We start from the raw sequence: 18,010 nt of genomic DNA on the forward strand, positions 1-18,010 counted from the left end.
AATTGGAATAAGCAGACAACGTGCATTCCAGAATTCTGAAACAGCAGATACCTACTCGCTTGTCTAAAAGTAGTATTTTCACCAAGTCTGAGATTCATGACATCATGAAACTGGAATATAAACTGGGGGGGGGGGGAACCAGAACAACTACAAACTTTTTTGACTCCATGTAGATCAAACAGCTGGGGTTTTGTTTGTTTGTTTTAAGGAAAGAATGCATCAAAACCATAAAGGAAGAAAAACTTAAACACAGATAGAACTGTGAAAGTAACCTCCTACTTCTTTTAGTAACTGATTATTCTAGCTATGGGAAAGATGGCAGATCTCCTCTCAGGCTTTTAGAAAATATCGGACCTTCATGAAAAGTTCTGAATTGCGCAGGCAGTTCAAGGCACCTATGTTCAAGAAAATATTAATTTAAATTTCAGCAAGTTCTAAAATCTAGGAAAACAATCAGAAGAAAGAAAAAACAACATATAAGCAAAGATTAGGAGTGCTTTGATTGTTTAATGCAACAAAATAAAGGCTGAAAGCAGATATGATTGTTTTTTTAAGTATCCTGAGGAAAGGAAAATGAAGAAGAGAAATATGTTAAAGAATACGGCTGGCACAAGAGCAAGTAAGTATGAACTAATTATGAATAGTTAAAATAAATGTTACATGATTCTAACTATCAACATTAGGAGATCCTGAAAGCTTCCAATGGGGTACAGAGAAAAACTCAACTAATTGGTTTTAAAGTGGGGCTTGTTCTGTTAACAAACCGCTCATCTGATATAGGAGATCAGATTTGGGAAACTTTTTCTATGTTCTTCCTAAAACAAAATCTCTTCTAAGAAAATTCTGCAACAAAGTTTCACATCTAAAAGATCTGATTATAGTACACTTATTCTTAAGCTCTACTTACACTATTTTTGCAGTATTTTCACAAAAGTTGATATGCAAAGTCACTGGCTTTGTGCGATACAGTCCACATTGTTTTGCTCTATACGGAATTTGCATAAATGCTTCCACTGCAACTCGAATGCTTAAAAACAAAGCAGAAATAATACCATTTTACAGAGCAAATTTTACTCTCCACACATCATTGGTCCCTCATACACATCCTTCCACTATCCTGTACCTGACAGCACAGTTGTTCTAGAATTTTGGCTTCTACTGGCAAACTTCCTGGAACCATTGTTTTATTTTTCTCCCCAAGAGAGGTGCTGTCAGCAGCAATTAGTGAATAGATTTGCTCTGGAAATGAATACACTTCCCATCTACTGGAAAGTTTTCTGATCCTCATCCTCTCCAGTTTAGTCTTTTCATGATATTTAGCCCTCACACTATCACGTAAACCATCTGGTATTGCATATGCCATTTGGCAATTCTTACTTCTGAGTGAGAAACCAGATTTGATTAAGATCAACAAGAAGTAAATTTAATTTAAATACATTGACTTCCTTCATTTGCATTTGTATTTATTTTCCTAAAAACATTACTATTTGTAAAGCTATCACTAAAATGTTCATTGATAAGTAATGATCGCTGACACCCAGTTTGCTGAGAGGCTTTTAATAAACAGCAAGATACAGATCTTAAAAACATGTTATATGTAGTATTTCAAATTTTTATTAAAAAGCAGTAAATTACGCAATAAGTTTAGTTCTATCAGAACACACTTTTAAACTCCCAGCAGTGTCAAGCTGCTCTTTGATAAAGGGACATCCAGTTAAAAACTACCATTTAACTTGTAGGATTTGTTTTAAAATAAGCTTTCTTCATTTTATTGAATACTCCAAAAGATATTTATTAAAACTTCTTGTACTGAAAGCTGCATATTTTAAACAAGGGAACTGTATCTGAAGCTGAGAACTGAAATAGGCTTGTTTGTCATATTTCAAGATTTTAGAAACAGTAGGTTTCATACTGGTTTTATTCAGAACTAGAAAAAAAAAGAGAAAACTCACCTTTTTACACCATGCCAAGTCAGACTGTCAGCTCTTATTAAAGTAAACAAGTTAATAAATTGAATTTGAAAACAACAACAACAAATCACTACAATGTGTGAATGTCAAAGATGTTCAGCAACTGAAACCCTGCTTCCATGTGTTTTGCCAGTGGATCTTCAGAGGTTATCATTTTTAATTTTGGTAGTATCTAATCTCTCAATAAGGAGGAGAAACATTTAAATAATGTTAATTGGCGACTGTACATTTCAAACATAACATAAATTGCCACTTTCTCAGCTTTTTCTTCCCCCTTTTTTTTTAAATTAAAGAAAAGCCCGCAAAAGAAAAGGTTTCAAAAACACAGGACAAAGACTGGTTTGCATACACACTGGCAAGGGTCCATCATTTGCCTAGCAGTCTTTCATGGACCCAACCCACACCTTAATTAAACCAAAGCCTTGTGACAGCTAATCTTTGTGCGCGTTAATTAACAAGTATATTACAGTGACAGTCTCAAAGAAACAACTAACACTTACTCATTTGATTTAACGGAAATATATTTGGCATAATCCACAAGAAAACATTCTGTTAGATAATGATCTGTACAGGACATGATTGACTTAATAACTGCTCTACACCAGCATTTCAGTTCCTTGCTAAAAACCACACAAATCTGAAAAAGAAAAAACAACACAGTAACTTCTTGTAAAGAGAGCTTATTATACTGCTAGGTTTTTTTTCAGAGGCGAGAAAGTCCTATTTATTATGCAGACCTCAATTTTCTTTTTAATCTGCGAACATTGCAGCTTATGTAGCTATGAAGTTTACATTTAAGTACATATAACATACGTGGATGCCACTCTCTACCTTACTAAATACCAATATTCAAAACAGATTAATGCATATCTAGGATACTTTACTCTCAAACCAATGGAAATGCCAATTCTTTCTCTGTACACAATGCAATTTCTCTCTCTGTGTACATAATAGAGTAATGATTTTACCTGGCCTTCTTCTAACGTTAGTGGCTTTATTTCATCCGCATCTCGACAAGATTTGTCATAAAACTGATTCATTTCAGCATTCAGGTTTTTATATTCTATTTCGTTGACTACATAAGGCCCACATCCTTTTACAGTAACCCAAAAGCAACCTGGATCTTCAATCTAATCAAAAAGTGAAATACAGGGAAGGGGGGGGGAAGACAGATTACAATAACAAATAGTATTATCTCCCACCAAAACAATAAGACTTTGTTAAAAACATCTGAGCAGTAAAAGCTAAAATAAGACTTAAAGACAGGCACCTTAAAATCATGGCAACTGACAACATACAGGATGTTAACAAGCAAAACATCTTTCAGCTTCAGATCATTAGTTCATTAAATGATTTCCCACCTTGGAAGTTTCTTTAGCACTCCAGTTAACAAAAATGCGTGTATTATAAAAGATAAAAACATTATTTAAAAAGTTGCTTAAAATGAACACTAAGTAAAGTGCAAAGACAAAGCTTTGTACTTCCAGATTGTCTTCAAGAACTATGCCAAAAAACCTCCACCCAAGAATAAAAGAATTCCACAGATGGACTTTTCTTCACATTCAAAGAGCCTAAAAGACAGTTTCTTTAAAATGTGGCCAAAGGTTTCTGCTCAGGCTTTGTAAACATTTATATCCCAGTATTTCAGCTAATCTGGGTCCCCACTGGGCCGGGGCAACAATTTTTTCACAACGTTTTGCAGAATTCAATAGAAACTAGTACTATACCATATTTAAGATTATGCAGAACATCTTCCATTTCAGATTTTAGTAGTGTCCCTATTGATCTCTTGAAACGAAACCAAGATAAACACCTAAGAGAAATGAGAAAACACATACAACCTATATTTGAACCCGCATGTATAAGAAATGGCTGCTGAAGGGAAATATAGAGGCATCATCTTATTACTAAATCTGTCTTCCATAGAGTTTCACTGAAGTAAACAAACAGCAATTCTTTCAACATTTAAAAATATCAGTATACCTCTAATATCAAGACTTCCATCATTCTCAGCTACTGAGTCTTCTTCAACACTGCTGTAAGAAATCAATAAGCATTTGATTAACCATTTTTAAAACTGCCATTAGTTTTGAAGCATATTCGAAGAGTGTGCATATACAGCAGGCCCAAAGATTTTTGCTACTTTTGAAAAGGGTATTAATATAGGCAGCTGATTTACACACATTAAAGGGTTTAAATCTGTTTTCTTGATAAGGCACTATTCTGAAGCCTAAGACTCACCACCCACGCTTACTCACATACAACCACATCAATTTTCAGTACATCAGAACATATCTATTATCTTCAGTCTATTTTCAGTATATACGCCATTGTCTTACATTCAAAGGTCAACAGAAATATTACAGTTGAAAACAGGGTTGCTACAATCTAGGTACCTGACCAAATGGACAGAAACACCACGGGGAGATGCTTACATCACTAAAAACATGATGGAGTTGCAACCTTGGAAAATATTTTAACATAAGGGAAATTTTACTGATATTTGACATTGCCAAAATGGAATGCAAATTGCTTTAGCTTGCAGATAATACATTCTTCCCTTGTAATTCCTAGGTATAATATGTTGGGTTACAGACAGCAGATTTGCACATCACAACTTCATCACTATAATGTTTAGCCTACCACTTAGAAGAATTTACACTAGAAGCAGGTGCCTAATAAAACATTTGGGGAGAAGAAAGTCAAGACATTGGGCATCCACTTCCAAAGCTAGCGTTGAACAAGTTAGTGCTGAATCAAAAGCAATACAGCTGCACTATGGTTGTATTAGCAACATGCTTTGCTGAGATGGTGCTAATTACTCCAAGTTCAACACTACAACAGAACAGCTAAGCTTATTTTGGAAGCTCTACCTAATAACATACCACACAAGCATACCAATGAAATCTCTAGCATCACACTGTAATATAGTCTATGAAGATACATATCCCTCCCTTGGGCACCTAGGGACACTTTAATTTCAAGAATTACATGAGACACAAATAACTTCCTTTCATCTCTCACTCTGAGAAGCGCAGAACTGATAAAAGAAATATGAAAGTATCACAGATGAAGCACACCCACAGAAAAGGTTAGCTCTCCTAACCTATTTCTAGTAGCCATACACATCCACTTCAGTACTAACAAGTAAATGGAAATAGGAATGTTTGCACAAATTCCAGGGCCATCCCATTGCCATAAAGGCTGTTTACCTTGGAAAGAAGCAAGAACTCACTGACCCTCTCACCCCAAACCACTGCCTTGAGGCAAGCACATGGAAGGAAGTGAAAGGAGGCCTAGCTCCATAACAACATAACTCTCATACAAACACTCCTGGAGAGGGAACTGACTTACTTTCCCAGCCTCTCTCTCTCCTCTCAACCACACCCCATCTCATAGAGCTCTCAGGAGGCACAAGTAAAGGAGAGCAAGGCAGAAAGTGAAGGAAAAGACAGCTAAGACTTTTTTTTTCCTGCTTTATTCCTCCCACCTCCATAGCTTTCTTCACACCCTGCCTTCGTTCTACGTTCCTCCTCAGAGGAACAAAACCTCTAACCTTAAGAGCCAGCAGCATTATGGCCACGAGCGCCCAGACGAACGCCGAGGCCGACGCCCTGGCGCTCCCCCCAGAAGCTTCCAGAAGCAGCCAACTTCCAGAAGCAGCCGACTTTCCCGCGCGCGGCATCGCCCCCAGCGCGCAGGCGCAGTTCCGCCGAGTGCGCACGCGTACCCAGGGAGCGCGCTGCGGGATGAAGCCATTGCGCATGCGCCACCCCGCTGCGGGGCGGCGCGGGCGGGGCAGAGCAGAGCGGTTGGCGCGGCGGGAGGGCAGCGCTGGCGCATCCTCAACTCTTTAAATGGATCGTTGTGGCAGAAAAGCCTTAAGCGAGAGCCCTCCCTTTCTACGGCTCCTGCCCCGGGCGGGGCAAGGCGCGTCCGTGCGGCGCTGGCGGGGCGTGCGACTGGGGAGGAGCGAGACGGAGCAGCTGGAGGGCAGCGCCCGTCCCGCGCCGGGCGGCCGTTACCGCCACGGCCGCTGCGGCACCGCTTCCTGGAGGACCCGGCCTCTGAGGCGGAGCGTGCTCGCAAAAGCTCTGTGAAACTAGGCAGGTAGGCAGAGCAGCGGGCACTTCTCCATTGACGTTGAACTCTACTCTTTAAAAAAAAAAAATTCAGCTGAAAACAGCTGTTCTGAGTGCCTCATAACGCCTAGGTTTCAGAGAAAAGAAAAAACTTCAACTGAAAAGAGCGTGTTGCGAGTGCTTCATAACACCTAGGTTTCAGAGAAAAGGTTATTTCATTCCTACATCTCAAGCTCTGTGATAAAACAGCTATCAAGTTGTTCATTCATTCTGCTGTATTCTGTCCCTGTTTTCATTCGGGCTTAAAAATCTTTCTTCAGCCCGGCTTAGCTTGCTTCCTGCATCTGCGCAGACACCGTGCCAGCCGGGGAGAAGGGGCAGCATGCGCAGCTGGGGAGCGAAGACCACCTTCATTGGCAGCAGCCCTTACTTAGACTGGCTCAATATGCTGAAACTTCAGCCTTAGTCATCAGTATTTTTAACTTAGTACTGCAAGATATTTATTGTACGTACATACCAAGACATTTATGTTTCCATTTAATGATTACCTTCATTTTCTGTGTAGACGTAGCATCTTTTTTAATTACCTTTTTTTTGTCTTTTGACCTTCAAGCTCCCCCTAGTGGATCGTGTTGCTTTTATTAGTGCAAAAAGAACATTTTAAGTTACATGAGACAATCTGAAGGTGGAGAGGCAAACTATTCACTTAAAAAATAGAAATTACAGATTTAGTATTGTACTGTTTTTGACACACAGCACAAGCTAAATTAGAATTAAAGGCTAATACAGAAATAACTTACAGCATGCTGGTGTGTAAAAACTTTCATAAGAAAATAACCTCTATTTAGGTTGCTGAATCGTTTACTTTCCTAAAAATATTTTCTCCTAATAGCCACTTTCTACCACAGAAGTAAACTAGTAGAACACCCACAAAATCAGCAATGACAGATCAACGGGAAAGCTCTCCAACAACTCTGAAAGACTAGATTGCAAAATCAAAGCGGTTGGAGATTACATAATTATTTTCCATTGTCAATTGCCACTTACAGAGACTAAGGGATTTTTTTTTTCTTTTAAGCCTCTGTCTGCAGGAACAGAATTGAGCAGTTGACCATTGTTACTACAGAATAGCAGTTAAATAGAAGTAGTTCTGCCAGTTACCCTAAATTTTATTTTTTCCTGTTTCTGTCTGTCTTCCTTTCCTGGACTGACAGAATAGCATCCATTTACTGCATCACTGTCCAGCAGCTCAAAAAAAGGAGTCTTTCTTTCTACACAGAAGGTGCAAAAACAGAGCCCAGCCAACACTAGTTCTTTATCAGTGCTGTATCTTTTTGTTAGATTTGTGTATCTTTTCAATGTAACTTGTAAAACAGCCTAGAAATTACTCTGACTTATTTTGTCCATTTATAATGATAACTTAATAAATAACTTAAAGATCATGTTGAAGCCAAAATATCTGTTGCCACACACCTCACAAACACTATCATTAACATGCCTTTCCTTTTCATCTTTCTAATACTACAGTGGCCAGTGTTAATCTCTAGAAGCTAAAATCATGTGAGACACTAATAGAGGGTGCTTTCTTTGCTTCCTCTGCCTCCCATTTTTCTCATTTTACTGTCTCCTTCATGTTCAGAAGAATTAGTCAGAATATTCTGAATGAGATTTTAATCGTAATACACTGTTTCATTGGATCAGGAATATTTACCAGAGGTATAAAAATTTCAACAGGGTCTGCAAGACCAAGAATGGTCTGAGCATTTTCAGATATAAGAGAAAGATAGAAACACATTTTTCCAGTTGAAATTAATGCTGCAAACCAACTCAGTTTAGTGAAAATATTGTAAAGTTTTTATTTTAATTGAAATACAGAACACAAAGCTTTCTGGTCAGCTCTACTGGCTAATGTAAGTCATCATTCATTCTTCTTCCATATAAAAGAGATCCCACATCACTGCCCCATTTATTCCACTTGTAACACTGAAGAAATAAAACAGACCAAAAGTCCTGGCACCAGCAAGCAGCAATGCTTCCTCTGAAGTCTTTAAATCTCTTAACAAAGATACATTTAGGAAAATAGTTACAAAGCAAAATGTGGGATGTTGAAATGTGTAAGCAGGTGTTTCCAAGGTAGTAACTCTGAAGTTCTTGGTATCTTTTTTCAGCAGTAAACAATTTATTTTTCCTATTTCTTAATTGCCAACATTTTTAAAGTAAGTATGATAACAATAAAGAGAATGGTTGCACTCAATCTGATAGCTGACTTAGATTATGTCCAAATTATTTCTACCTTTGAAATTTGTATAGTTTTGCATAGATTACCATTAATAGAAACAATTCACATGTATCAAATATAAACATTAAGTTTAAAATCAAAATCAGAAAACAGTCAGTGAATTTTAGCTAACAAAGTTATATATACACATATACATGGGCTTTCCCCAAAATGAGAGAGAGACTAGACTGGAAGACTTCAACAGAAATTGAATGAAGGATTTCATTGATTTCTAGACACACATTACAGTTGTTCAGTTGATAACTCTGGGAAGCATAGTAAAATAATTCTTGAATTCAAAATATATTTGTTCTAAACATAAGTTTACTTTAATTCTCAGTGAGAAAAGAACCTGTGTGACCCAAAGGACCAGTGTTACAGCATATTCCACTATGAGTATATAAGTAGAATAAAGTGGTAATGGTTCAGTACAGTTACCATCTAATCACTTTTAAGTTTAATCAAGTAATTAAGTTGAAGGTTGTGTCGAATTTTCAGTAGTCACATGTATATCATAACTGGCACAACTGTGCAGTTTCAGAGAATCAAAGAATTAGATACACACAAATCTCAAACCTATATCCAAATGAAATACTTTGGCAGAGCAATGAAATATTTTAGTCTCTGTCTAAAACTAGTCTCCTGACTACTTGGCAACTGTTAGAAAGGACCAGAAACACTAACAATGAATACATATGTAATTAAATATATTCTAGCTTTAAACCAAATGCATACTATAATCTGCTGTTGTAATCTGAATTATTAGAGTTTATCATCACTGGATTCATATGTTTATATTTTGCTTGAATATTAACATAAACAGCAAGATCATTGATGTTTTTTATTACTATCCTGTGAAATATACTACCCTCTTTCATTAGATCTTCAACCTTCTTATCTGTTGACAAGGTTATTTTTTTTTCCCCTGTATAATCTGGATCTTCTGGATATAACTCATCTCCTGGGGAAAAAAAAAAGTTTTAGTTATACATTGCCCAGCTTATTTTTCAGCTTTTGACTGAATGATACTAACAAATTTTAAATCTTGAAACTCAGTGGGAACAGATTTCACAATATAAATGTAAATTGCCTCCGAACTTCTCCATATTTAACAATACAGCCACAAATTTTTAAAGTATCTGTCAGTGACACAGCGGAGTACATTTTAGGTGTTGTAATAAGTGTTCCAGTGCTCTCACTAACAAGCCTTAATCACAGTCTTGTGAGACAGGAATTTATGTCACTGGGGAAAACAAGACAAAGACTTTTCCAAATATATAAAGGTAACCTACAGTAGGACTAAGAATAGAAACTGTTATTTCACTCCATTTTGTTGGAGAAAAGAATGCGTTTTGCCATATAAATGTAAGTGACTCTATACAAGAGCCAATATAATAGTACAACACAAAAATTTTAGAGATCAATTGTAACAATAAAAAAAGAGGATAGGAGAAAGCATTAAAAAAAGCAAACCAATGAAGCAGAAAATAATAAACGATGGAAGCAACTGAGACTTCTTTTTTTTTTTTTTAAAGGAGAAGAGGGCAAAAATGCATATGATTCATGAAATGAAAGACATAAGCAGGAGGAAAGGGGAAAAAAAGAAGGAATGAGTCTTTTTAGATCACTACGATTGTGAAAACTGATGCTGCACCTATGCTTGATCTACTTGCCCTTACAAAGTCAAATGGACAACTGAAGTAAATGAGAATTCCAATTAAAAAGGACCAAATAGGAAGAGCTCTGATATTCTGCAGATAAAAATGGAAATAAGTTGAAATGACAAAATTTCTTCATAAATTAAGATATTAGTGGCAACCATATGATAGCTGAGGTTAAATGAAATTATGATTAAGTGCAGAAATAACTATGCTTTCTGTGTGGTTGAATAGCTTGTCTCTGACAGTGGCCAACATGAACTGTATCAGAAAAGACAGACAAACAGCAGGAATAACTTGACTTCTAAGAATATTTTTCTTCACAGTTATAGACTGGTTTATGTCACGCGGCATGAACCCCAGTTTTTATTATATTTAAAAGAACTTTCACTTAGTTTCTTACCTGGTAATAGCTGAATGTAGCCATCTGAAGCAGTTAAAGTCACTGGCATCCAACGTTCACATCCTTCTAGAGCTCGTTCAGAGCTGAACTTATGTAGCTCATGAAGTGAAGAAAAGTTGCACAACCTACACAATTCATAGAACTGAGGAGGAGCAAACCATATTTCCTGAGATTTAAAGCGTTCAATGGCTTCTGGAGGTGATGACCACTGTAAGAGGAAAACAAACCTTGAAATAATTGTTTCATCAGCAGATACTGAAAGTATCAGTAACTTTAAAGTCCTTAGCATTAGCAAGAAAGCCTTCACAGAATAAGAGCATGAAACAGTAACTTTTCTGAACACAGTGAAAGCCACATATAACCTGTACATATACACCAAAATAAAAGCAACAACAAGAAGTGATTCAAAAAGTTTGAAAAAACGTAATAAAAAAATCCGTTAAAATTACATTTTTTTTCTATAGATAATCCTTCATTTTACATGTAAGCATGCCAACTTTGGAACCTAAAATTTAGTCAAGCTCTTAAAGCCAGATTAAAAGTCTACTGAAATAAACAGAAAAGCCAGAACCTCAGTGTGAACTCAGTTAACAGAGGTTGCTACCTATGCTTCAACAATTAATTTAAAGTTATCTCTAAACAGCTGCTTCCTATACCCATCGTTTTCAGAGCAAGAATATCCAATTTATCATATTTAATAAACATGGAGTTCTTCTAGGTGTGTAAACTATTCCTAATCTTGATCTCATCTCCTATGATGACTTTGATAATGTGAAACATGTGAATAAACATTTACAGTAGATTTCTGCCATTATTAACAAATAGAAAGCTATACCAAGCACAAGCATTTTGAAGGTAAGATCTCAGGTGCTTTTAAATTTCTATAGCAAGATCAGTTAAACAAACAAACAAAAAAGTACAGAAGCATTAATGCTACCAAAAACATTAGGTAGAGTTTTACAGAACTGCCTGGTTTGTCATCAACTTTTAACTTGCTTTCAAACTTTTTTCAGAAGCTTAAAAAAAAGTTAGTTTAAAGAGTCTGATGCATCCGACTGTGAGTTGTTTTTAAAAAGATCCATTAATCACCAGTTCTTACTCTGTTTTACCCTTTCCAATTAAAAACATCAAAAATCAATATGGCTCAATCATGTTAGATAAAATATTCCATCTAACTCTACAAGACACTACAATTATTAGCAACTCTTGCAGCCCTGGAAGGCTCCGGAGACGCTACCTGGGTATCTCCAAGCGTACAGAGCGTGAGCAGGGTGAGAACGGCAGCGCCCCGTGGATACCTCAGGAACCGAGCGCATGAACAGTGTTCTGCGCGAAGGTGGTCGTCCACCTTCCAAGCAGAGGGTAATTCAAGGTGTAAACGGTACGGAGGCCAAACAGTTCCTCCAGCATAACGCTTTGTGTAACGTAACCTTCAAGAAACGAATCCTCTTCTACCAGATATTCCAGCAGCACGTTTGATTGAAAGGGACAACTGCAGTTACTGGTTAGAAAGGGGAACGTGCACAAGGGGAGGACTAGCAGGAAGAGGAGCACGCGCTTGCGATGGCTCCCACCGGCAGGAGAGCCGCGAGGTCGCGCAGACCTGCGGGTGACTGCCTGCTCCCCTTCCCGCCTGCAGTGCCCCCTGAGCGCTCTGCGGCCGCGGCAGGAAGGAGGGCGAGCAGGACGGCTGCGCGCGGCAGAAGCCAGACGCCCCGCTGCTCGCCGCCGTTAAGACGCCCGCCCGGCCGGCCCACGAGGCGCGGCACGCAGAGGGGGCAGCGCGGGGGCCGCAGGCGCTCCTACCTGGAAGGCCGTCACCTCCCGGTCGTCCTGCGAGGCGCGGGGCGGCCGCTCCTCCAGGCAGCACAGGTAGAAAGCCGTGTCGTAGCGGCGGCCGCCGCGGCCAGCCCTGCCGACGGGCGTGAGCCAGTTGCTCCACTCGCGCAGCGCCCAGATGTTGGGGGCGCAGGCCAGGCGGCGGCAGAGCTGCAGGAAGCAGCCCGCGTCCTCCTGCACGCGGCGCCGCCACTCGCCCAGCTCCGCGGCGGGCGGCAGGCGCTCGGCGGGCAGCGGGCGCGCCGGGCCGCTGCCCGCCGCCGGCCCGCGCCCCGGCACCACCAGCAGGACTCCCGCCTCCTCGAAGGTCTCCCGGATAGCGCAGATGCGGAAGGCGACGTCCCCCGGCAGCGGCGAGCCCAGCCGCTCCCGGTCGGTGGCGAAGAGCGGGGCCCGGCTGCCGCCGGGAGGCGGCGGCTTCACGAGGCCCAGCCCGCCCCGCGGCGAGGCGGGCAGCAGCCGCAGCCACTCGGCGGAGAAGTCCGCCGCCTCCACCAGGCCGCCCGGGAAGACGTGGGCGCTGGGCAGGAAGCCGCTGCGGGAGCTCCGCTGCAGCAGCAGCAGCTCGTAGTCGAAGGGGCCGAGCGAGGACGGCGGCAGCCGCGCCGGCGCGCCCGCCGCCAGCAGCAGCGTCGCCGCTTCCCTCCAGTGCCGCAGCCGCGAGTTCATCTCGGGGAGGCGGCGGCGCCGGCGGCGATGGCGATCGCGCCCTGGGGCCGCCCGGGCGCCACCGCCGCCTGGGCTCCCGGCGGAGCCACTGCAGCCGCCGGCAGGCGCCCGGCGAGCTGAAGGCGCTCGGCGAGCTGAAGGCGCCCGGCGAGCTGAAGGCGCGGCGCAGGGGTAGCAGCAAGGCGCCGGTGCCGGCCTCGCCTTAACCCCGCGAGCGGCGTCCTCGGAGGGCGAAAGCGTCGGTGAAAGCAGGGGCGCTACCGGCGCAGGGCCTCTAAATGGCGGTGAGAAATGAGCCGCTCGCTCCCGGCCCACAAGCCCCTTTACGCTTCCCGCGGCTTCGAAGCACCCTGTTTGCTACGGCGCGATAAAAGAGGTGCGAACGTCCGCTGGCCGCGGGCCCCTAAATCTTCGCGGGGAGTGCTGAAGGCGCTGTGGAATCATGCCTGGCAAGTGCAGGCCGCGCCAGGAGCTCCGGCTTGTAACGCTGATACGTCCATTGACCCATGGGCTGCTCTCAGAGGAATTTTGCCTCAATTCCGCATGAACACATGTTGATAACACAAATCATTATACTTCCTTAAATCAATTAAACAAATGGAAGAATTTTTAATTCCCATCCAGAAGCTGTTTGACATAAATCTCAAAGAAGTAGTCATCTAGTAAGAAAAGTCATATACCTTCTCCAACTATGTAATGTGAAGAGTATGATTAAATGTTGAGCAGAAAAATTTTTACAGGGAAATAATATACCCTCTTGCCAGACACATAGCAATCCTTAGTATATCTAAACCTTAGATATAGGTCCCTTAGAACTTTAGTATGTCTAAATGGGTACCAACCAGTGAGACTCTATTAGTAAAATACTGAAGATTACAGTTAATTATTTTAACAGAGATTTCTTGCTTAGTTAAAATCAGTTCAAATCTGTGCTTAATTTTTATATAAATTACTGGCATGTGTCATACAGAATCCTCCTGCTATTCAGAATCCTTCTGTTGCTAGTTTAAGGTAAAGGTAAAGATTCATCATTTTAAGTTTCGGTATTTTAAGTAGGAAGTACTCATGTACAGATAATGAACACCATCATTTTCAAATCAACTGTATGTATAGGAAACTCTTGTTATGGCAAAAATGCAATGTATGATATCCCTGGAACATTATTTTATAACGTCCCCTAAGAAAATCTTATAATAGACAGTGGTGCAGATTATGTTGTCATCTTAAAAGAAGTTTCTAAACTTGCTCTGCAGCTTTTTTTTTTTCCCCCAGAGTAGTCCAAAATCTCACCAGTGCTAGTATGTCAGGCAAGAATATCCTGGAAAACAGTTCCCCTGGCTTCATTGGTGTACAGTGGTCCTAAATTTGGCAGATCTGGCTTCGCAGACATTGTTGCATGGGAGGAAACTTTAGAGCGTGGCTGCCCCATGTACTGGTGCTTGCACCCTCAAACATAATACACAGGGTCTGTGGCTAGAGGAGTAGTTGTGTGGTTGGTTATATGTTGCTTATGGCTGTTCTCAGCATCTGAAGCAGTCCTTTGGGATCAAATACCACCAAGAGATTATCCTCCACTCCAGGTCCTACCTTTTTCCAGACAGTCCCAGGGTAAGGAAGGCATCTTTTTCTCATACAAAGAGTAGTCTTCCTTACTCAAGGGTCAGCGTATAAACTGTTCCAGCCTATTGATGGCAATTTCCTCTCAGTATCACCTTACAAAAAAAGTAGTTTAATATCCTTTCATGACAAAGTTGAAACTCCCTCATGCAAAGTTCCAGAAGCATATGAGCATGAGTCTTTAATTGACCCAGTTATCAGGACTGGAGATTGCAGGAGGTCAGAAACTCTACTAACAAAGATCTAGGGTGTAAAGGGATATTTTACCCCTGCCAGTTTCCTACTGAAAAAGGCAAAGCTTAAGCACTGTGACTGTGCAGGGGTTTGCATCTCCTCCGTCAAAGCTGTGTGAGTAGTATCTAGAGCTAACTTGCTGGAGATAGCTCATATGAATATAGAAAACATCCTAAAGCCAAACTAGACCTAAGGTTATCTATAAAGCATGTTCTATTTCTTCATCTCCAACTTAGATGACTTCTTTCTTCAATTTATTCTGCTAAAATGCAGAGCTTATCTCACTTGTACTTAAAACTTGTATAGTATCAAGAGTGATTTCAGGAGGACTGGAAAATCTGAGATATTCTATTCCTCAGGAACATTGATTATAAACCAAGAATACTAGTTTATTCCATTACTGCAGTATAAGCATTCCAGCACAAGGGCAGTCTACATTCATCTGGGCTCTCCTGCACTATGCTTCAAGGCCCAATGCGTAGACGGGGAATACAGGAGACTAACTTGGAGAGAAGTCTCCCCATAGCAAGAGTTAGTTAGAAATATTCATAACTATTCCTGACACTCAGTAAGAGGTAAAAGAGAAGGCTGGAGAGTCAGATCTCCCTCTAGATATAAATGATTTTTAAAAAGTGCTTTTGCTAAAAATTAAGAATTCAAACTGCCTTTCATGCAGCTTGTATGCCAGAACATACAAGTGTCTCAGCTCAATGGACCCTGAATACTTTTTGTATTTCAGTTGGTTGTTTTCAAAAACAGACTGTGCTGTACTGAAAAATAAAGCATTCTGAAGCTATACAAAAATTATATCAAATGAAACACTAAGATTATTACACTGATAATGATTCTTTGTGGGATCATATTTCAGCAATGTAGAGATTATTTCAGTGCTTTTCTCTCCACTTCAATTACTGCTTATGAGACTTCTGAAGAATGAAAAGTATCGATTCCTTTAAAGAAAAAAGACTCAGGTCACTAGAGATATAGAAACGATTGTAAAACTAGCTTTCTATTTTTTTCATGTCTAGAATACTTAGCAATTGAACCACTTAATTCATTTATGTTGCATCATTGCATAAGTTATTTTGCGTGTCTGCTGAATGACAGATCAGTGCAAATCACACCATTGTAATAATTTTAGATGAAAAACAAGGTCCACCATTATTTCACAATTTAATTTGGCTTAAATAATTTCCTGTGAGTTGCATACAATTATGGTAAGTCAGTTCTTGGTTTAATTTAATTGCATCTGGTAAAAGTTTCCATCTCCATGCAGATATAGTGCCTACTAACGAAATGTTATAACCACAAGTATCAAGTATCAAAAAGGAAGAGTTTAATGAGCGTGTCTACAACTTCTTAAACTGACTTATTTCAAAATAGCAGATTTTAAAGCTTTTAGATTGGTTAGCTCATGTCATACAATGAATAGCCAGAGGTCATGAATAGTAAAAAAGTAAATAGATTATTCATAGTACATTTTACCAAGTATTGTTTCCAAAATGTGAATAAATGTCAAATATAGAAAATGCGGGGTTTTAATTCTAGTGTCGTTACGGAGACTGGCTAAAAATGAAACGAATTTATAGCTACCTTCATATAAAATAATATTTCAACAGATCAAAGCAGATCAGAAAACTAGGTTACAGATAGTATTAACAACACTGGAAATATTCTACTTCCAACAGACGCATAATGGATTACAGCTTTCATGCAAACTGAAATTATGGTTCTAATTCTGCAGCCTTTAATTACATGACTAGTCTTTACACATATAATTTCCCACTAAACTGAGCAATGGCTTGTATGAATGAAGATTCAGACTGTTTCCTTTAGGTCCCAGAACTCAAATGCCTGTCTGTCTGTCTGTCTCTCTAAAATATATATGTATATAGTTACACATGCAGTTAGCATACTAGATTAAGTTGATAAGAGGGTATCATGTTTTGTGGGTTCAATAGTCCTCAGGCATTTTATATGGTATAGATACTTAAGTATTTTCTTTTGTGTTCTTTTCCTGTTTCTGTCTTTCTCTCTTTTTTCCCCCAAAGGATTATGCTATCTATATTATAGCTGCTTCAAGATCATACAAAGGAATTGCATCTGAATTTTTAAATTATTTTTTCCTAATATAGCTGTATGACCTAATGTTTGCTACTTTTATAAAGAAATCCCTGATTTTTAAATTCATATTTTATGCTATATAATTTTTTTAATCACAAAACATTAGTCAGAGTGTAGGTATTCTTTGCATATTTGTGTGCAAGTGACAGACTTGACTATTTAAAAACATAGTGGAAAACTGACCAAAAGAAATTCCAAGAAGGTAAAAGGCACAGTTTATACATTTATACTATGATTGGGACTTCCTTTTCTGTGCATTTGAATTAGGGGTAGCTTTTAGAAAATTTATTGGGTTGTTTAATTTGATGGAAATGTTATTAATAAGTATATGATAAATAATGTCATGCAGCAACAGTGTAAATACAAGAAAACATGCAGTTTTGTCAAAAAAAAAAAAAAAAAAGATTGACACTGTGGTGGCTCCAGAAGTAGATTTCTGACACATAATAGAACTATAGTAGATATTCTTGCCAAATTATGGGCTGTGAGTCTAGAACAGAGCAATGAATGTAATTGCTTTTACTAACTAGTTTCTCTAACTCATAGAATTTCAGAGAAGTTGTGATTTTATATGTGGTTGCCCACATGGCTTCTAGTCACACTACTTTCAGCATGAAATGCTGTTTGTGCTTGGCTTCATAAGAAGGTGAAGAAGAACCTTTACATCAGTTAGATGCCATGTGACTTTTCACCTTTCCAAAGGTTTAATCAGCTACTGATTAAGCTACATTTCCAGCTGCATCACAACGCTGCATGGAACAAGGTGTCAGAACGGATGACAGAACCCAGCCTTCTGGGACCACCTTCTTCCAGCAGAAAGTCTCTTGTGCTGTGAAACCAAGAGAAGAGGGTTGTCTTTCAAATAAAATTGACATCAACTTGTGACAAGTCAAAATATTTTTACTCTTAGTTCTGTATTGAGTTAATCAGAGAATGGGTAGACAGTTTCAGAGATGCTATATTCTCTGTCACACCGGCTATAAGACACTACCTTCCTACAGAGAAGCCATAGCTGAACATTCTGATGCCGGTGTACTATATTTAATAAAAAGCATACTTCGCTAACATAAGATTAAGACATATTTGCATACATCTTTGTATGTACACATTTGCATACCTCTACTTTGCTTTTCTTG

At 39.7% G+C, this 18,010-nt stretch overlaps 2 protein-coding genes across 2 annotated transcripts in view; both read right to left on the reverse strand.

Annotated features, from left to right (window-relative positions):
• TDRD12 (tudor domain containing 12) overlaps positions 1-5,632 on the reverse strand; it is a 37,944-nt gene extending 32,312 nt beyond the window's left edge. The window contains 5 exon segments of the mRNA XM_067302894.1: positions 908-1,027; positions 2,471-2,607; positions 2,939-3,100; positions 3,954-4,006; positions 5,527-5,632. Of these exon segments, the coding sequence (XP_067158995.1) occupies positions 908-1,027; positions 2,471-2,607; positions 2,939-3,100; positions 3,954-3,977 (443 nt within the window). The 5' untranslated portion in view covers positions 3,978-4,006; positions 5,527-5,632.
• A 2,251-nt stretch (positions 5,633-7,883) lies between these two features.
• Positions 7,884-13,010, reverse strand: NUDT19 (nudix hydrolase 19). Its single transcript, XM_067302895.1, has 3 exons — positions 12,198-13,010; positions 10,392-10,599; positions 7,884-9,291 (listed from the first exon to the last, which is right to left on the reverse strand). The coding sequence occupies exons 1-3, from the start codon at positions 12,897-12,899 to the stop codon at positions 9,065-9,067; spliced, it is 1,137 nt and encodes a 378-aa protein (XP_067158996.1). The 5' UTR covers positions 12,900-13,010; the 3' UTR covers positions 7,884-9,064.
• Between the last annotated feature and the right edge of the window lie 5,000 nt (positions 13,011-18,010).

This window comes from Apteryx mantelli, chromosome 10, assembly GCF_036417845.1.
Source record: "Apteryx mantelli isolate bAptMan1 chromosome 10, bAptMan1.hap1, whole genome shotgun sequence".
NCBI classification, from domain to species: Eukaryota; Metazoa; Chordata; class Aves; order Apterygiformes; family Apterygidae; genus Apteryx; species Apteryx mantelli.